The 21,379-nt window shown below is 44.1% G+C and overlaps 1 protein-coding gene across 2 annotated transcripts in view; it reads left to right on the plus strand.

The window, feature by feature from the left end:
- The window catches only part of GPR143 (G protein-coupled receptor 143), a 112,199-nt gene that overhangs the window by 1,285 nt on the left and 89,535 nt on the right, over nt 1–21,379 (plus strand). For both annotated transcript variants that reach the window (XM_077145409.1, XM_077145410.1), the window contains exon 2: nt 673–845. In XM_077145409.1, the coding sequence (XP_077001524.1) occupies nt 715–845 (131 nt within the window). In that variant the 5' untranslated portion in view covers nt 673–714. The remainder of the gene's footprint in view (nt 1–672; nt 846–21,379) is intronic.

Below are 21,379 nucleotides of genomic sequence, written 5' to 3' on the forward strand. Positions count from 1 at the left end.
GCGGCCACCTGGGCGCTTTTCCCCCGGACCCAGCGCCTTTGTCCCCAGGCTCGGGCTGCGGGTGGCCGGGCAGGTGTGTCCGCGAGCGCTCTAGGGGACCCCCCCCACGCCGGCCCGTGTCGGCAGCCCACATGCCGCCGTGCTTTCCCGCGCCGACGCACCTGGGCAGCCGGCCTGGCCCGAGAGCCGCGGCGGTCGGCCCGACGCTCCCCTGGCGCCTGGCTGCCGAGCCGCGGCCCCTCACCAGGGCGCTGGGAAAGTCCCGGCGGGAGGAGAAGGACGCAGGACCGGTTCCCAAGAGGGTACTCCCGTCCCCTCACAAATGCCCTCCTGCGGCTTCCACCCCAGATACTGAGGAGCCTGGCATCTTTGTTGGCTCTTCCCGTACTTACAGCCCGGGCGGCCTTTCCCCTCAAACCCTGTGCACGCTTTCATAGAATTGTGCCACCAGGTCTTCATGTCCCCGCGTGGATTTCCCCTCCAGAGGGGAGGTGGTCGTCTTGAGTTAATTGAAGTGTGGATAAAAAAAGGTTGCCCACCTCTTCTGCCCCTCTCCGATTTCCATAAAACTGGTATAAATATCTGCTTTGATAGGTTTTTGCATCTTCTGCCAAATATATATCTATTTATGTATATATATTGTTGTTGTTATATTGTTGTTTCTATACGTAGCTACTCCAGTTGCCTCAAAGCAGCTCCACCCAGGTACTTCAGATGATGATGCTGGAAGTTGGCAGCAGGGTCAAGCCAGAGAGCAGCGGAAAGGAGGCAGCCGTCCTGGGTCGGTGTCTGGGCTCTACTACTGTCGAGATGGAACAAGCAGTCTCCGTTTACTCAGAGTTCAAGTAAGGGGTTTGGATTCAGTAGTCTCTAAGAGTGTGTAAGTCTCCTCCCAAATGAGTAGTTTTATGTCTGGTGGAGCTTGAGCAGTGAGATTGGCAACTGTGCTCAGAGCACGTGGTGACCACCCTGAAAAGCACTGCCAAGCTACAGCCTCCAGAACGCTTCTAGTTAGAAGTAGGAAACTGTATTTTCCTTTTAGAGGGGCTCCTAAAGAGTACATCTCTCAGAATTAATCTCCCGGTCTATCTTAACTGTGGGTAGTCACACAAGTCCACACGTGATCAAATTGCACAGAACCCAATGCAGGAAAATGAAAAGAAGTCAAACTGGGAAGGTGTGACTAGGCTCAATGGTTCACATCCCATTTGGAATATTGTGCGATAGCTTTGCCAGATGTGCCACTGGGAGAGCCAAGTGGAGGCTGCACCCGACCTCACTGTGTTGTTGCTTACAGCTATGTGTGAGTCTGCAATTATCCTAAAATTAAAATAGTGGTTTAAAAAGTAGATGGCGGTGATAAGCTAAAAGATAAATTAAAGAACAATATAAATGCACCTAGTGTGATTTTTTTAGAGTTTGTGGAAGTCTCCTTGAACCCAAACAGCTGCTTGCCCAAATTGGTGTGAGTTTCAATCTCCTAGCTGGGGCTGAAATTCAGATGACTTACGCCACTAAGTTAGAGAAAATGATTTCATTGTCTTCATAATTCCTACCTTATTGCCTGCAGCCCAGCGCCCCCTTTAATTGTAGAATCATTGTCACCTGAAAAGATTATAAAACTCAGACCTTCCCTGTTAATGTCTTGAATTCTGGTGTAAATTGACAGCATCCTTGCTTAGTATCCCTTTGGTGAGGTGTTTTTTTGTTGTCTTTTTTTTCATCTTTCCGTTTGGCATCCCTCCCTCCTCAGCATCAAGTGTACATTGCTAAAGCTGTCTATAAACTGACATAATTAATATCCTAGCAGTATTGGACCAGTGCCTGCATCACCTGCCTTGGCCAATGTTCTCCAGACCACGTAAATCCTTTAATCAAAATTCTTTGCATTATATATGTGGGCTTATCTGTCTGTACTACCAATCCACCTAGATTCTGTTTGATGGTCATTTGATCACAGGAGACCGTCAAACATCATAAAAATATCAATTATTGTGACTTAAAGACATCACCCCAATTGATCAGCCCAGCAGATGTTTTAGGACCATATGGTATGACTTTGCTCGAACCAGAGTTGACTCCTGGTAGCGACGGCTTTCCTTCCTGAGAACTCGTCACTCGGCCCAGATCTTCAAGGGTAGAATATCCTTGTTGGCATCTGCCCTCAGTCATGTTGGAAATCTAGGCACACACTTGTGTGTACCTTCCTTGGCCGCTGAGCTCCATGGCTCAGAGAGCACCCGCAGGCAGCCTTTGCTCTTTGGGACCTCCAGAGCGTGGCCCTGCCAGCCCGCCCCTCTCAGGAGTCAGCAGCCTCAGGCATGTGTGCGCTTTCAAATGGGAGGTTCATTTCCCTGGATAGGGAAGAGATCAGCAAAATGAAAGTAGTTCTGCTTTCACACAGTCTGCAAGTAAAAGAAAAATTAACTGACTTCCAGAGATTTCATAAATAACTGAGCCTCTTTATGAAGTAGGGCTCAAATTTTCATTTCTTTATCGTAACAGAAAACAGATTTATACTTATTATAAAATGTGGATGGAGGAAGGAGGTCAAAAATTGTGCTTTCATCTTTCAATTTTCGTAAGTCATTAGTTCAGTTAGTAGGGGCAGGTTTTCCAGCAGATATTTTAATACGATACGGTTTAAAAGGCAGTATTAGCCATTTCCTTCTTGGTCCACACTTCAAGTGGATCACACTTCACAGTGTGCCTGAGTTAGAGGCCCTGTGATTGAGAATGCCAGTGAGGGTCAGTCGAGTTCAGAAATGAGTGATATCAGTTAAAGGAAAACATTGACACAAAGAGTTTACCCTTTATCACCGTGGTTTGTCATCTTACTCTTGTTTCTACAACTTATTATTTAAACATGGGGATTTCACTTAGCTGAAGATACTGTACCAGTAATAAAACGTGAATGCTGAACAACCCCACCCCCCCACCCCCATCCCAGCTCAGGACCTTACCCTGGATCTTTTTGTTCATTGGAATAGTTATACATCTCCAGGACAGGCTCTTCCTCTTTCTGTGTGGGAATCACTTGGCACTGTCTCCAACCTATGCCTGACATCATTTTCCTATATACGGATGTCACCTTTGCAGTTTGTGTCGTAGGAGCCAGCACATGAGCTGAGGAAGAAAGCAGCAGCCATAGCGACTGAAAATAGTAGCAGTCAGCCAGGGTGCAATGGCTAATTTCATGTGTCATGCAGGATAGCACACATGCCTTCTGTGTGCTGTAAATGGACTCAGGGCCTCCCAGTCAACTTGCTCAGTGCATTTATCACCCCATTTCACAGAGGAAGATTCGGAAAACCAGGGCTTTTTTGTTTTTCTTTTCTTAACTTTTTTTTTTAATTGTGAGATATATATACAAAAAAGCGATAAATTTCCAAGTACATTTTAACAAGTAGTTATAGAACAGATTTTAAAGTTTGGTGTAGGTTACAGTTCCACAGGTTGTCGTCTAGTTAAACCAAGACACTGGAGACCAAAAGAAATATCAGTTTAATGATTCAGCAAGCATACTCATTTGTTAAATCCTATGTTCTCTGTTATATTCCTCCTTCTCTTTAAATAGCATATATGCATAAAAGCACTACATTTCAAAGTACATCACAACAATTAGTTGTAGAACAATTTGCAGAGTTTGGGAGAGCCAGGGCTTTAAGTTGGCTTCGTGAGGTACAGGAACCCAGGCCCCTGAAGCCAGGTGCTCCTGGCTTCCGCGGGCTCATGGCCTCCACTCAAGTCAGCATCTGGTAACAGAGGGTGCTTTTCACCAAGCAAGTCTGTTGGCCTTCCTCTGTAAAATATTGAGGACACTTCGTGACCTTTAGAGACTCCCTTGATCTCAAAACATCAGTCGCCAAACAGGAAACAGGCTGAAGCCGACTGGCGGGACAGCTATACTTACAAACCCGAATGCTCTCGTTTGGATCTGTTTGAATTTCCAACTCTTTTACCTGTAGGATGTCATCTTGAAAATGTTAGATTTAAAGGGCCAGGTTTCATGTCTGGCAACGAGAAGAAACTATGTAAGTTGGTGGTAAAAAAAAAAAAAAAGAACAACGTATTTTCAAATCTAACTTTTAAATCAGGAATACTTTAAAAGGAGAAGACGTACTTAGCTGGAACTAGCCTAGAAAGTTTTTGTTTTCTGTTTTTAAATTTTATTGTGGAAACATAAACAACTAAAATTTCCCATTTCACTGCTTTCATGTATACAAGCCAGTGGTGTTAATTACATTCAGTGGTGCCCCCTCATCACGCCCATTCGTCGCCAAAACCTTTTCATCACCCCACACAGAATAGCCATTAAGCAATCACTCCCCATTCCCTCCCTCCCCCAACCCTGGCAACCTGGAGTCTACTTTTTCTCTCATGCATTTGTATATTCTAGATATTTCATATCTAAGCTCTTACAGCATCTGTCATTTTGTGCCTGGCTTCTTTCATTCCACATGATGTCCTCAAGGTCATCAGGGCTGTCACATACATCAGAACTACATTCCCTTTGACCATAAAAAATTGTTGTATGTCAAAATGTAGTTTTAGAATACCACTGACGTGTTTAAGTAAAATGAGGAATGAACGTATATTTCTTAAGCACTCTTTACTGGGGATGGGGGTGGGGGGAGTCTTTACTTGCCCAGTAGGGGGGTGGGGCAGTTCTGAGGAATGTAAAGGAGGCAGGAAATATGAAACATTAACTCTAGCTGTGAAGAAAAATAAATAGATTCCCATGAAACAATTAGAGTATATTGTGCATTTAAGTGCATTTAAACCATTTTTAACTGCAAGTTCCAGGACGACAGAAATGGAATAGAGAAGTTAAAAAAGATTGTAAAGGGCTGGCCACTGTGGCTCAGTGCCAGAATTCATGCCTGCCATGCTGGAGACCTGGGTTCAATTCCCAGTGCCTGCCCATGTGAAAAAAGAAGATTGTAAAGATGTCAGTGAAATCTTTTATTTTGGAAATTTCATACAGACCCAAAAGTGGAACTTTTATTTCATCCATTCTTCACTTGCTTTTCCTAAAATATTTCAAAGACATAATGAGCGAGTACATATTGAAGGCTGGAAGGAAGTGGGGTGAGGGGTCATCAGGTAGGGCCCCATGAGCAAACACTGAAGAGAAATATCCTTAATGGGGAAATGGAGAAGCTACGGAACTTGAAGGCCAACATCTAGTAATGAGTCCAGAAGCCCCCAGCAATGTGCAGGATAGGTTCTGAAAGCCTGCCCCCCTGTCCTCCTTGTGTGGTCAGTAATACCTTTTGTTGGTGGCCACCTGAGCTCATTGCTTCAACAAACATCTTGATCATGGACCCCATGCCAGGCTCTGAAACTATGGCAGTGAACAAAATAGATAAGACCCCAGCCCACGCAATGCCTGACTTCTGGGAAGGAGTGGTCCTTGAGATTGTGGAGGGATTGTAGCCATTAGTCATGACAGGAGTGAGGCCGTGATCTGAAGGTAGCTGAAGTGAGTGTAAACAAGATTGCAGGGGCTGAGGACACCAAGGAGCGTAGGGGCCACAGAATTAGGAGGCTCATCTACACGGTCATTGCAACAGTCAGATGTATGACCAGGTGACGGTGAAGGAAGGTCACTGGAAGCCAGGAACTAGATTCCTTAAGGAATGTAGGGGAGCAAACCATGCCACCCAGGAGAGCGGTGGTTGGTATAGCCTGAGGACACTGGTTCCAAGGCTGGGGTCTTCAAGGGGGAGAGAGAGCTGGGCTGGAGAGCCACTGGGACCAGAAGCCTTCGCCACACCCTACTCGGGTAGGAGGGGTGTGGGAAATAACCAACCAGAGCATGATGGCTGGAGGAGAGGCAAAGACCCCAGGGGACAGACAGGCTTCTGGCTGTGCTAGCTGGAAGGGAACACTTGGAGAAGACAAAGGGGATTTTGCTGAGTAAGTGGTTTCAAGAGTTGAGGAGAGGAAGATGGGGACGTGGGCTAAAGGAAGACTTGGGTGTCTGTGTTGACTGCTATACAGAGATAAAGGAGATGATACACTCCGGAAACAGCAGATGCTAGAGGCTTGGAGAACAGGCAAGTCTTGCAGAGAGATTGAGAAAAGGGAGGGCCATGTCAAAAACAACTATGATTCCACCTTAAAAAGTGATAGTGTTGAGTGACTGGTACATGGAAGAGTGGAGAAAGAAGAGCAGATGAGGTGAGGAAATAGTTTTGTTTGGCCAGATGTGTTTGAGACACCTCTGGGATACTGTATTGGTTTCCTACAGCTGCTATAACAACCACAAACTGGAGGACATGAAACAATAGAAGTTTATTCTTTCACCATTCTGGAGGCCAGAAGTGCATAATCAGTATCACTGAGGTAAACTGAAGATGTCAGTAGGGTTCTGGAAAAGAATCCCCCAGAGGTGCTGATAGGGGAGATTCAGTACTTTGCCCGTTTCAGCTCCTGGTGGTTGCCAGCACTCCTGGGCTTGTGGCCACATCATTCCGATGTCTGTCTCCATGGTTACATTCCCCTCCTCTTCTGTGTTATTAATCTCTGCTGCCCCCCTCTTATAAGGATACGTGTGATTACATTTAGGGCCACCAAGATAACCCAGGGTTATCTCTTCATATCAAGATCCTTCACTTAATTCCACCTACAAAGACTTTCCAGATAACGTAACCTGTTCACAGGTTTCAGGGTTTAGGACCTGATACCTTTGGGGGACAGTAAGCACCCCACTACAGATATCCAAATGCAAATGGCTCTCAGGTGTTCAAAGACATTAAATAGGATTTTTCCTCTTGCTCCAAGTTGTAGCTAAAGCCCCAGGCTCACTGTTTTAGTTTGGTAAGCTGCTGGAATGGAATATACCAGAAACAAAATGGCTTTTTCTTTTTTAATTATTATTTGTTTTCTTTGTGCATTGGCAGGCACCGGGAATCCAACCCAGGTCTCCGACATGGCAGGCAAGAATTCTGCCACTGAGCAACCATCACGCCACCCAGAATGGCTTTTAGAAAGGGAATTTATCAAGTAGCAGGCTTAGAGTTCTAAGGCCATAGGAATGTCCAAACTAAGGCATCCGGAGAAAGATACCTTAACTCCAAAGAAAGGGCCAGTGAAGTTCAAGATGTTTCTCTCAGCTAGAGGCACATGGCAACTTCTGCTAGCTTTCTCTCCTCATTTCATGAGGCATCCCTGGAGGTGCTTTCCTTCTGAATCTCCAAAGGTCTCTTTAGAACCAGGCTCTTTCAGCACTGTTGGCTCTAAAGTTTCTTCCAAAATGGTTCCCTTTTCAAGGACTCCAGTAAGTAACCCCACCTTCAGTAGGTGGAGACACATCCTTATAGAAACCAATTCGTCAAAAGTTACCACCCACAATGGGGTGGGTCACATCTCCGTGGAAACAATCAAAAAGATCCCACCCAGCAATATTGAATGAGGATTAAAGAACATGGCTTTTCTGGAGTACACAACAGTTTCGTATCAGCACACTCAGAATAATAGTTCTAAGTGCCCTTGGAGAAGCAGCTGAACAGGCAAGTTCTGTTGCCAGTTGTATTAGTTTACGAGCTGCCAAAATGCAGTATCCCAGAACTGGCATGGCTTTTTTTTTTTTTAATTTATTTATTTATTAATTTAAAAAATTTAACAAACAAAAACATTAACATATGATCATTCCATTCTACATATATGATCAGTAATTCACAATATCATCACATAGTTGCGTATTCATTATTTCTTAGAACATTTGCATCAATTCAGAAAAAGAAATAAAACGAAAACAGAAAAAAAAAGATTATACATACCATGCCCCCTACCCCTCGCTTTCATTGATCACTAGCATTTTAAACTAAATTTATTTTAACATTTGTTCCCCCTATTATTTATTCGCTTATTTTTTTAACTTTTGTATTAATTTAAAAAAATTAACAAACAAAACATTAAGATATCATTCTGTTCTACATATACAATCACTAATTCTTAACATCATCACATAGTTGCATATTCATCATTTCTTAGAACATTTGCATCGATTCAGAAAAAGAAATAAAAAGACAACAGAAAAAGAAAACGATAAAAGAGAAAAAAAAAGATTATACATACCATACCCCTTACCCCTCGCTTTCATTTACCACTAGCATTTCAGACTAAATTTATTTTAACATTTGTTCCCCCTATTATTTATTTTTATTCCATATGTTCTACTCTTCTGTTGATATAGTAGCTAAAAGGAGTATCAGACACAAGGTTTTCACATTTGCAGAGTTTCATTGTGAAAGCTATATCATTGTTCAATCATCATCAAGAAACATGGCTACTGGAACACAGCTCTACATTTTCAGGCAGTTCCCTCCAGCCTCTCCGCTACATCTTGAACAACAAGGTGATATCTACTTAATGCATAAGAATAACTTCCAGGATAACCTCTCAACTCTGTTTGGAATCTCTCAGCCATTGACACTTAGTCTCATTTCAGTCCTCCCCCTTTGGTCGAGAAGGTTCTCTCAATCCCTTGATGTTAATTCTCAGCTCATTCTAGGGTTTTTCTCAGTCCCTTGATACCGAGTCTCAGCTCATTCCAGGATCTCTGTCCCACATTGCTAGGAAGGTCCATACCCCTGGGAGTCATGTCCCATGCAGAGAGGGGAAAGGTGGTGAGACTGCTCGTCATGTTGGCTGGAGAGGGAGGCCACATCTGAGCAACAAAAGAGGCTCTCTTGGGGGTGACTCTTAGGCCTAAATTTTAAGTAGACTTGACCTATCCTTTGTGGGGTTAAGTTTCATATGAACAAACCCCAAGACTGGGGGCTCAGCCTATAGCTTTAGTTGCCCACACTGCTTGTGAGAATATCAAGAATTCAACTTGGGGAAGTTGAATTTCTCCCCACTCTCACCATTCCCCGAAGGGGGCTTGCAAATACTTTTCCAGTCACTGATCAAATCACTCTGGGATTCATCGGGGCATCACTCTGGACAAACCAACAAAACCTCATGTCCTACCTGAGATTCCAAGTACTTATGACATTCAATCAAACTATCTACATGAGTTATATTAGGAAATGCTCTAGTCAAAATATAAATTTTGTAACAAATAAACCTTTTTTGCTTTAGTCTCACACATAAGTTGACATTTTAAAGTATTAATTATCTATTTTCAGCACCCTGCAATAATGACATTCCTTTGTTCTTCCTCATGCAAAAACATTTTTAAAATTTGTGCATTGTACATTTTACTATTGTTATTATTATTACATATCAGTGAGACCATACAGTATTTGTCCTTTTGTTTCTGGCTAATCACACTCAGCATAATGTCCTTAAGGTCCATTCATGTTGTTACATACTTCATAACTTTATTCTGTCTTACAGCTGCATAATATTCCATCTTATGTAAATGTCACAGTTTGTTTAGTCAACTGTCTGTTGATGGACATTTTGGCTGTTTCCATCTCTTGGTAATTGTTAATAATGCTGCTATAAACATTGGTGTGTAAATGTCCATTTGTGTCCTTGGCCTCGTGTCCTTTGAGTAGAGACAGCATATAGATGGGTCCTGTTTTTTAATCCATTCTGCCAGACTATGTCTTTTGATTGGAGAGTTTAATCCATTAACATTCAGTGTTATTCCTGCATGGGTAGTACTTTCTTCTACTATTTTGCCTTCTGGGTTTTATATGTCATATCTAATTTTCCTTCTTTTTACCTTTACTCATAGTCTTCCTTTCTACACTCTTCTCCACACCTCCCTCTTCTGTCTTCGTATCTGTCTCTAGTGCTCCCTTTAGTATTTCTTGAAGAGCTGGTCTCTTGGTCACAAATTCTCTCAGTGATTTTTTGTCTGAAAATGTTTTAATTTCTCCCTCATTTTTGAAGGACAATTTTGCTGGATATAGAATTCTTGGTTGGCAGTTTTTCTCTTTTAGTAATTTAGATATATTATCCCACTGTCTTCTTGCCTCCATGGTTTCTGCTGAGAGATCTGCGCATAGTCTTATTGGGCTTCCCTTGTATGTGATGGACTGCTTTTCTCTTGATGCTTTCATGATCCTCTCTTTCTCTTTTACCTCTGACATTCTGATTATTAAATGTCTTGGAGTATGTCTATTTGGATCTATTCTCTTTGGGGTATGCTGCACTTCTTGGATCTGTAATTTTAAGTCTTTCATAAGAATTGGGAAATTTTCAGTGATAATTTCCTCCATTAGTTTTTTTCCTCCTTTTCCCTTCTCTTCTCCTTCTGGGACACCCACAACACGTATATTCGTGCGCTTCATATTGTCTTTCAATTCCCTGAGTCCCTGCTCATATTTTTCCTTTTTTTTTCCTATAGTTTCTGTTTCTTGTCAGATTTCAGATGTTCTGTCCTCCAGTTCAAAATCCTATGTTCTGTCTCTCGAAATCTACCGTTGTAGGTTTCCATTGTTTTTTTCATCTCTTCTACTGTGTCTTTCATTCTCATAAGTTCTGTGATTTGTTTTTTCAGACTTTCAGTTTCTTCTTTTTGTTCTTTCCTTACCTTCTTTATATCCTCCCTCAATTCATTGATTTGGTTTTTGATGAGGTTTTCCATGTCTGTTCGTACATTCTGAATTAATTGTTTCAGCTCCTGTATGTCATTTGAATTGTTGGTTTGTTCCTTTGGCTGGGCCATATCTTCAATTTTTCTAGTGTGATTTATTATTTTTTGCTGGCATCTAGGCATTTAATTACCTTAATTAGTTTATTCTGGACATTGCTTTCACTTCTTTTATCTAGGGTTTTCTTGCTGGATGAATTTGTTGTCTATCTGTTCTTTGACATTCTGTTCAGCTTTATCTGGACCTTTAGCTTAAGTTTTGTTTAACAGAGGAGAATTTTTCAGTTCTGGTTTTCTTGTTTCTTGCCCTGCTTGCGTGGTGCCTTCCCCCCCACACACACACTTAGGAGGGTCTACTTAGATATTATAGACCCCAGCCAGATTTTCCCAGACCAAACTGGCCTCCTATCAGGAGGAAAGAGTCACCTGCATCGGTTTTCCCTGAGGGTGAGACCCAGCAGGTTGAAAGCCTTTCCTGTGAAGTCTCTGGACTCTGTTTTTCTTATCCTGCCCTGTGTGTGGTGCTTGTCTGACTGCAGGTCCCACCAGCATAAGATGATGTGGTACCTTTAACTTCACCAGACTCTCCCTGCTGGGGGCGTGGTGGAGACAGAGGAGAGGTTGTAGGCTGGTTTTAATGGCTTCAAATGACCAAGCCCTGGGGTCTGAATTCCTTGATGGAGGGATTCCACCTGAGTTGGGCTTCACCCCTCCCCTGAGGAAGGCACAGGCTCCAGACAAGCCCCCAAAGAGCTCACTTCTGCCTATGCCTGGGGCAGTTGCAGCCTGAGAAGTCCTGCCGCTGTATCCAGAGGCAGTCAAGCCTTTGTAGATACACAGCCACAAAAACCTCTGTTCCCTTCTTTTTTTTCCCCCTTTTTCTGTCAGTCCTGCCCCCTTGGTGCAGGGGCAAAAACGAGCAACCTCCGCTTTGATCAGGTTCACCTAAGCTGGGGGCCTATTTTTAGTGGTCAGAATTTGTTAATTAGTTCCACAATTGGCATTTGATTGTGCTCAGTCCCTGCTGCTGGTAAAGTCCTTTCCTTTCCCCTCTGGGAAGCGGCCTGGGGGGGAGGGGCGCTGGCCCCCACAGCTTTGGGAACTCATGGTTCTGGGGGGTGCTCGCAGCCAGTCCAGCTGGTCCAGACTGGGGTACCCTGTGTGTCTAGTCACTGACGTGGCCCCAGGAGCTGTTCTGTACTGTTTCTGGTTATTTAGTAGTTGTTCTAGAGGACGAACTAAAACGCACACGTTGTTATCCGCCATCTTGACCCAGAAGTCTGGCATGGCTTTTATAAAGGGGAATTTAGTAAGTTACAAGTTTACAGTTCTAAGGAAGTGAAGTGTTTAAATTAAGGCACCAACAAGAGTTTACCTTCACTCAAGAAAGGCTGATGGGTCAGGAACACCTCTGTCAGCTGGGCAGTCACACCTGGCATCTGCTGGTCCCTTGCTCCTGGGTGCCATTGCTTTCGGCCTCCGTTCCTGTGCAGATTCCTCACTTTACTTCTCGGGGGCTGGCTTTTATCTCTTGTCTTCCTTTGGTTCTCTCTAGGTTCTGGCTTTCTTAACATCACATGGTGACATCTGCTGGGCTCCAAGCATCTCCAAACGTCCATGTCTTTTTTCGTGTGTCCACATCTGTGTCAGATCTGTTGTGATGTTTCTGTCAGCTCTGAGGCTTCTGTCATTCCTCTCATTTCTGTCTTTTCTGAGGTTGCTCCAAAATGTTTCTTCTTTTAAAGCATCCCAGTAAACTAATCAAAACCCACCTGGAAAGGGTGGAGTCACATCTTCATCTAAACAAAAGTTACAGGGATTAAAAGAAATGGCTGCATCCACAAGATGGGATCAGGATTAAAACATGGCTTTTTGGGGGCATATAATACTCTCAAACTAGCACACCAGTTATCTGTCTACCCCTAAAGGAGTGTTTGGGGAAGGCTTGTCTCACCTTCAAGCCAAGTGAGGGAAGCTCTTAAAGAATCCATCATAAAGATTTGGAATACCTATACGAGAGATTAGCTTCTCACGCTCAGGTTGAATTTCTTTAAATGTAGCAGACAGTTGACATAAGAGGGCAAGAAGGAAAAAAGGCTTAGGAGCAGATATTTGAGTTCCTCAAATTCCTGTGAGAATGTAGATGCCTCACCCAAGAACCCTGGAGGCCAGATGAAAGCACTCTAGATATTTATTAGTTACCATTTCTATGATCTCAAAATTGAGCAGCTGAAGACAATAAACACTTATTACCTCCCGCTGTTTCTGTGGGTCGTGAACCCAGGAGTGGATTAGCTGGGTAGTTCAGGCTTAGGGTCTCTTACAAGGTGCAGTGAAGGTGGCCATTGGAGCTGCATTCGTCTGAAGGCATGGCAAGCTGGAGGGTCCACTTCCAAGGTAGTAGCTCAGTCACATGGCTGTGGGCAGGAGGCCTCAGTTTCTCACCACATGGACCTCTCTATTGGGCTGCTTGAGCGTCTCACAAAATGGCCATCGGCCTGCCCCAGAGCGGGTGACCCAAGAGAGAGCAGTTTTCTGACCTGATGACAGAAGTCTTGCACCTTTTACTTCTCCATATTCTATTTGCTAGAAGCAAGTCATTCAGGGGAAAGGAATCAGGCTCCCAATTTGGAATGAGGAAGTGCCAAAGATAGACATATTTTTAAATCATCATGAGTAGCAAGCTCCTTTGCAGGAGTGGAGGAGCCAGAGGCCAGATGTCAACTCAAAGTGGGTCTTCCACATCACAGAAGAATGGTGGGGGCCCCCTTCAGCCCTCCATTAGGAACTGGTGATCTTTGCGAATCTAGGAGGTAGATGGTTGGATGCCTGCACTTCAGAGGACATTGACAGATGAAAAGAGCACGTTGGCACCTCTTTGGGAAAAATGACATGCCTCATTCTATAACCCTTGCTCCTCTGTCCCAGCCCTGTTGGGACAGTAGTTTTGTTCTACCTTAATGAGGCAACCCTGTCACCTTGCCATCATTTGTAGTTTCTGGGGAAAATTTATTCCCAATCTCAAACACCTTCTGGGAGCCATCCCGCTTATAACTTGGGGATAGCTAAATTACAGTATAAAACTACTGTGGTATCCAAGACCCATCTATGGCTCAGGAGGGCCTAGGAGAGACCACCCACGGGACTTCCCAGCAGCTGCAGAAATCATTCTGAGTGTGAGATTGCAATGGGACATCCTCAGAAACAGTGCTTTTCTTAAATGCACTGTGACCCTTCTGATCCTTCACTACGTTATTATTTGTATGATTATGTGAAGGCTCTCTGGCTTCATAATCTACATTCTAAATAAAAAGAGAGGGAGAAACATATCAGATTCTCAGCAATGTCACAGTGCTTTGATAAGGCGGTGGGTCTCAAACTCCTGCTTCCACTCAGAATCCCCTGGAGAGCTTTTTAAAATGCAGAACCCACTGCCACCACCATACACACAGTCTCAGTATTTCTGATCCAGCACATCTGAGGTGGAGCCCCAGAATGTGCCGCTCATTAACAAGTTCCCAGGGTAATGCTGGGCTGCTGGGCTGGGAGCCACACTTAGAAACCCACTGGAGTAAAAGCACAGAACCAGGAGAGAGTTGACAGATTGCAGGAGCTCAGTAAATGGGATTTCCTTCCATTTCTGTCACCAACAAGCAGCACCACTGACCTTCTCTGAGAAGCCATTTGCATAGAGAATTGTCTCTTTGCTCATCCCACCTTTCAAAGTCTTTTAAAATCGCTTTAAAAGTCATATGTCATTATACCAAAGAGATTTACACAAGATCTTAAATAAGCATTCTTTTATCTAATACTCTTTTCATCTGTTCTTAAATAACATCAAAGAAAACTGGGTAGAGAAAACAAAAAACAAATCCACCATGGTCTCTTAGCCTTAAGGCAATGACCAACCATATGACCTGTTCCTGTCTCCCTTTCTAGTCTTTGATAGATGATCATGTTGTTTTCACTTCCGCCTCTCAGATTCCATCCTCATCTGTGCCCATTCATTCAGCATACATCCCTTAACATCTCCTGGCCAGTTTGGAGCTGACTGACCTCAGGGAAGAAGAAGAGCTTGTTCCTTTTCTCCAAAGCTCAGGCTCTGCAGAGGAACCAAAGCTGTGCATAGATAACTCTAAAGCCAGGGTCATGTGCTGATAGCACAAACATGGAGGTATTTCATTCTGGAGTCTTCCCAGCCAAGAGGCTCTAGAATCGTGAAGCTCTCCCTGCTGTGTCCAGTCCATTAATCTGTGAGCATAATAAATCGCTTGCTGGTTTAGGCCAACAATTTTAGGGCAGAGTTTTAAGCAGCAACAGGAACAGTCCCCCAACATTGTCTGTCCCAGTTCCTCCCACAGGAGCCCTGCATCTCTGCCTTACCTAGCAGACAAAGAGTCAATGCCCAAGGCCCCTCAGGACTCCACCCAAGGCCCAGCACTTAGATGGCCCTCACCTTCTTACTGGTCCCAGTGCCCAGGTTATATCGGTTGTCAAATGTTTTTTTAAAAATCTTCCCTAGTCATAGTTGAAGTCACAAAGTTACATTATTCTGCACCTCCTCCTGTATTTATCACTGTAGCCGCTTCTGCCGCCATTCAGAGTCCCTGGGGTCCCTTAGTAGTTGTAGGGAGCCCCCAAGGGCATAGCCTCCTGCAGCCAGCTTGAGCTATGGGCCATTTTCTTTCCATTGCCAGCCACTTTCCCACAAAGCCCTGCTGGGGACCACCACAGATTGCTGCTGCCTGCTGCTTGGAGGCTGCCCAAGGCCTCCAGCTCCGTGGCCCCCATTGGGAATCCCCACACACACCTGACACTGTCCCCTAAAATGCAGAGAACACAGCTCCCTCATATCTGGGACTCATGCCCACTTTGTTCTTGGTTCCCCAAATAGCAGCGTCCTCTGTGTAAGAAAATTAACTTTAGCATTTACACAAGATGGCACAGGGAAGGGCTGTGGGCAGCTCAAACGGGTCTTACATGCAGGCCAGGAAGGAGAGAACCCTGACATAAGCCTAGAATTGGCACCACATAGGTAGAAACAGGCTTAAATAAGGAACGGCCAGGGTCATTGAAGTGTAAAGCATAATCAAAAGGGGGAATCTTTGGCCAGAGGTTTGAATTCGTTAGACTATCCGGATAGGCTGCAACCTTTGGAATATCCATCAGTGGAGAAACGGAGAGGGACCTAAGTACCAGGCTTAGGTATAAGATTTGTGGCATTCTGTTGCTCGGCGCAGCAGCCATCATTTTTCAGCTAGGCGCCCGTTCTTGCAAGATTGTGAATAAATTCTTTTCCACAATCAGGTGAGCATTTATTCTTTCAGGAATGGCATTCTTTCTAACGTCTGGTACTAACCGGTGCCCCATAGAGATTTTGGTGAAGAGGCTGTTTTAATTTTTTAACTAGATTCTATTTTTTAAGAACAGTTTTCAATTTACAGAAGAATTGAGCATATAGTACGCAGAGTTTCCATACATCTTGTACCCAGTTTCCCCTAAAGTGAACTCTTACATTACTGTCTTAATTTTCCCAGATGCTCAAGCAGATATTATGAAACAGTTCTGCTTAAACAATGGGAATTTATGCACACCGGTTTTGAGGCCGGGAAAATGTCCAAATCAAGGCGTCATCTCGACAATGCTTTCTCCCTGATGACTGGGGCATTCTGGGGCTGGCTGCCGGGGACGCTTGGTTCCTTCTACAGGGTAAGGCACATGGTGGTGTCTGCTGGTCTCTCCCTTCTCTCCCAGGTTTCACTGATTTGAGTTTCTTGCTTCCGTGGCTTTTTCTCTCTTTGTCTGAATTTTGTTCTCTTATAAAGAACTCTAGTAGTAGGATTCAGACCCATCCTGGTAGAGGTGGGCCACATCTTAACTGAAGTAATTCATCAAAAGGTTCTACTTAGAATGGGTTCACAACACTGTTGGGGCATTAGATTTAAGAACGTGTTTTTCTGGGGTACATACACTTTGAAACCCCCACAGTTTGTATGGTACATTATCATTAACTACAATCCATACTTCACTCAGATTTCCTTAGTTTTTCCCCAATGTCTCCTTTCTGTTCCAAGATCCTGTCCAAGATACCATATTACATTTAGTCATTGTGGCTCCTTAGGCTCCTAGAAGAGGGTGTTTTTATTTTTACTCTGACATCTCTCCATAGGACCTCGGTAGCTGTTCCCAGTGGCTGAGCTGCCAGAAAGTGTGGGTGCCACCCTTCATATGGCTGAGACCCTGTGGGGTCTGTTTGCTGACCTGAGGCAGCCCAGGCAGCCGGCCCTGACCTCACCCTTTGCTTCTGGGGGGCCTGCCTGTGACCTGCTAGCCCTCCCCTCCCACCTCATACCCAGGCACCAGCACACAAGAGGGACAAAGAGACCATCTTCAGACTCCCAGAGTTGAAGTCCTTCAGGTACTGTGTGTGGAGGGATGGGGGCCTTGAAACAGAAGGAGCTGCTGTTGCAGCGTGGAGAACCGCTGATTTGGATTTGGGAAATTCTTTCACTGGCTAGCAGCCAAAATACTTGTTTAAATTGAGTCTATTTTCTTGAACTTCAAGGAATGTAGGAGTATTTGACTAGCAGTAGAAATAACAGGAAGTAACGGAAGACAACTGTTTGAAAGGCAGGAGAATTTTTTCACTAGAATGGACAGATTTCTTCCAAGCAGACTTAGGACGGTTCAAAAAATGTACATGATAATTCTCCACTTTTCCATGATTATGCATGTGGAATGCCCTTGGAAATATTGCATGTTGACTTTTTTGTGTATATGTAAACTTTTTTTTTTCTTTTTAAACAAGGTCATGTAAGAAGCATAAAATTATTATAAAATGACCTAAGAAATGATGTCTGGTACAATCATAGTTTGGATGTTCAAGGCAATTTATTTGCGTGCTTCATTGACAGCTTCCAAGACAAACGAGTAGGCAATGCTTAGATTAAGGGCACACAACACTTTTAAAGGTGAGGGATACCAGAGTCCTGAAGTCCATTTTCCTGAGATTGACACAAGGCAGGTGAGTACCTTCAATGAGAGGGCCTGGGGTGAAGCTGGTCTGATTCGGCGTCAGCAGAGGGTCCAAAAACAGCAGTGGGAGGTGCTGGCCACAGTGCATCAAAGATGGCAGTGAGGAGGAGGCACTGGGCTTTTATGCCTCCAAGGTCTGGTCACCTGTGTCTTGGTTAAGGGTTTGTGCCTCTGGCAGATATCGAGCCAATCCATAGCATATGCTTGATAACCATAGCATATCTAGTTATCACTTAGTACACAAATGTGTTTTTCTCAGTTGGTTTACATCTTATTGTGGCTGATATGTTTACAATATTTTGGGATTAGGATCATTAATATCATTCTAGAGCATAACAAGAAAAGTTTCAAAGAAGACGGAGCTATTTTATACGCTTTCCCTGGTTTCCCCTGATGCTTACAGCTTTCATAATTATGTGGTACTTTTGTCAAATCTAAGAAACCAACATGAGTACATTTCTGTTACCCAAACTCCAGTGTTCATTTGGATTGCCCCAGTTTTTCCACTGCTGTCCTTTATGTGACCCCCAGAACCCATTCAGGGTCCCATGCTGCATTTAGTCATGTCCCCTTCGGTTTCTCTGGTCTGTGACAGTTTCCCCATCTCTCTTTGTTTTTCATGACCTTGACAGTTTTGAGGACAATTGGCCAGGTGTTTTGTAGAATATCTGATTTTGGGTTTCTCGGATTTTTTTTATCCTCATTAGACTTAAGAAGTTTGGGGGGGGGAAAGACCACAGAGGCAAGGTGCCCTTCTCATCCTGTCATATCAGGAGTTCATGATATCAGCATAACCCACTGGTGAGCTTAGCCTTCATTACTTGGTTAAGATGGTTTTCGGTTTGCTAAAGCTGCTGGAAGGCAATCACCAGAAATGGATTGGATTTTACAAAGGGGATTTATTAAGTTACAAGTTACGATACTAAGGCTGTGGAAATGTCCAAATTAAGGTTCCAACAAGAGGATACCTTCTCGGAGGAAAGGCTGCTGGCATCTAGGGCTCCTCTGTCACATGGGAATCACATGGCAGTGTCTGCTGGGCCTTCTCTCCAACACCTTCTCTGTGGGCATTTTCATTCTCTCTTAGCTTCTCTCGGCTCTGTATCAGGTCTCTCCAAAATGTCTCTGGGCTCTGAGCTCTCTGTGTCCTGTCTTAAAGGACTCCAGAAGAGAACCAAGACCTGAAATAATTGGGTGGGTCACATCTCCATGGAAACAACCTAATCAAAAGTCTTACCCACAGTAGGTCTGCACCCAGAAGAATGGATTAGAAGAACATGGCTTTTCTGGGGTACTTGACAGTTTCAAACCAGCACATTCCACCCTCTGGACCCCCAAAAGACATGTTCTTCCCATATACAAAATACGTTCATCCCATCACAGTATCACAAAAGCCTTAAACCCTTTAAATAACAACAAATTGAATACAGAGTAAACACATACAAAGTCCCATCAAATCAGCTACAGGTGTGGTTTGTCCTAAGGTGGAATACTCCTCCAGCTGTAAACCTGTGAAACCTAGAACCAGTTATCTGCTTCCAATATACAAAGGAGTAACAGTCATAGGATAAATGCTCCCATTGCCTTAGGGAGAGATCAAAAGGAAAACAGGGTCACTGGATCCAAACAGTTTCAAAATCCTGCAAGGCATATCCCACTAGATTGTATGATCTGAGAGTCATCATAGAATGATATTTTATCCTCAGGGCTTGAGACAGTGCCTGTCTGACCCAGTCCAATGGCTTGTGCAGCAGCCCTGCTCTCTCCAAACACTGGACTAAGGGTTTTACCCTATCTAAGTATTGGGGAGAACTACCTTGTTCTCAGCCCCACCATCTTCAAGCATCAGGGTGGCACCCAGACTCCCTGCCATCTCTGGAGCACAGGCTCAACCTCTTCAGAACAGTGGGGTTGTGGCCAGGCTCTCCCCAATCCCTGGGGAATGTGCTCCACCCTCTCTGAAGCCTGGGTCAGGAAAACTCTTCCTGAACAACAGGACAGCAGGCTTCCGTCTGTAAACTCCAGGGTAACCTCCCTTTCCATATGCTTGGGTGAGCCCTCTCTCCTGGCCTGAAGTGTCTTAGCTCTAGACTTTAGCCCCCATGGTTCTGCCTTTAAAATGATTTTTTTCTTTCAATCTACCCCTTTTCTGCCCCTTTCAGTCCAGACTGGTAGTGATTCCATTCATACAGATCCTGCAACAAACCCGTTAGTTTTCTATGCAGCAAACAGGGATCCTAGTCATCAGCCAAAAAGACTGCAGAAATCCTTCCTGGATAACTGCATTTCAGTCCTGGCTTTTTCTGAAATGGCTGACTGGTTCCATGTTTGATTAAATTCTCAGGTGGTGCACTATTCTCTGGGGACTAACTTTGCAAATTCTCAGGTGGGGCACTATTCTCTGGGGACTAACTTTCCGAATTCTCAGGTGGGGCACTATTCTCTGGGGACTAACTTTCCAAAAGCTCAGAATTTTCCAAACTATCATTTTCTGGCTTTTCTGTACCCAAGAATTCAGTTCCCGGGTTATTCCTCTCCTCTCACATTTTACTATGAGATGCAAGAAGAAGCCAGTTTGCATTTTCCACATTTAGTATGAAAATCTCTTCAGGTAAGTATCCCAGCTCATCGCTTTCAAATTCCACTTTCATCCAACACCAGGACTCAACTTTGTCCAATTTTCTGCCACTTTAAAACAAGGGTAGCCTTTCTTCCAGTTTACAATCATCATTTCTAAGACCGCATTGGAAGTATGTTTAGAGTCCATATTCCCACCAACAGTCTCCTGAAAGAAGTCTAGACCCTTTTGATCAAGCTCCTCATAATTCTTCCTTAACCACCTATACAGCTGTTCCAATATCATTGGCATCCCCAAATTGCAGTGCCCCACTTCTCTGGTGCCAAAATCTGTTTCGACTTGCTAAAGCTTTCAGAATGCTATATACCAGAAATGGATTGGCTTTTACAAAGGGGATATATTAAGTTACAAGTACAATTCTAAGGCCATGAAAATGTCCAAATTAAGCCACAACAAGAGGATACCTTCTCAGAGGAAAGACTGACAGTAACCGGGGTTCCTGTCACATGGCAAGGTACACGGCAATGTCTGCTGGTCCTTCCCTCCAAAACATATCTATGGGCATTTTCTTTCTTTCACAGCTTCTCTCAGCTTTGTATTGGCTCTCTCCAAACCTTGTCTGGTCTCTGAGCTCTCTGTGCCCACACATAAAAGAATCCAGTAAAGGACCAAGACCCAACCTGGTTCCCATCTCCTGGAAAACAACCTAATCAAAAGGTCCCACCCCCAATAAGTCTGCACCCAGAAGAATGGATTAGAAGAACAGTGCTTTTCTGAGGTACATAACAGTTTTAAACCAGTACAGATAGTGCCAGCCACGTTTCTCCACTGCGAAGTTTCTATTTTTCCCTTTCCAGATCAAATCTTCCTACTATGGTAGCTTTTACATTCAAAGCCGTTCTGCAGGGAATTACCTTAATTCAATGTTAGCCTCTCCCAGAGGCCAATTAAGACGCTCGAATCACACCATTGATTCAATCATCTTAAAACACCCAGTGAGAGAGAACAAAGATGGGGTGGCTGGACAACGGGGAGAATGCTAGCTGGGTAAAAGGGTCATGGGCACTTAATATAGGGTTACATGATATGTATATGTCCTGTCTTGCTCCCTCTGCCCTCCCAGCCTGCCCTTCTGACTGTGATTAGGAGGACCAGAGCTGAGAATGACGCCTAGGGGATCAGCAGATAGAGGTGCCTGGAGTCAACAC

Source organism: Tamandua tetradactyla, chromosome X (genome assembly GCF_023851605.1).
Source record: "Tamandua tetradactyla isolate mTamTet1 chromosome X, mTamTet1.pri, whole genome shotgun sequence".
NCBI classification, from domain to species: Eukaryota; Metazoa; Chordata; class Mammalia; order Pilosa; family Myrmecophagidae; genus Tamandua; species Tamandua tetradactyla.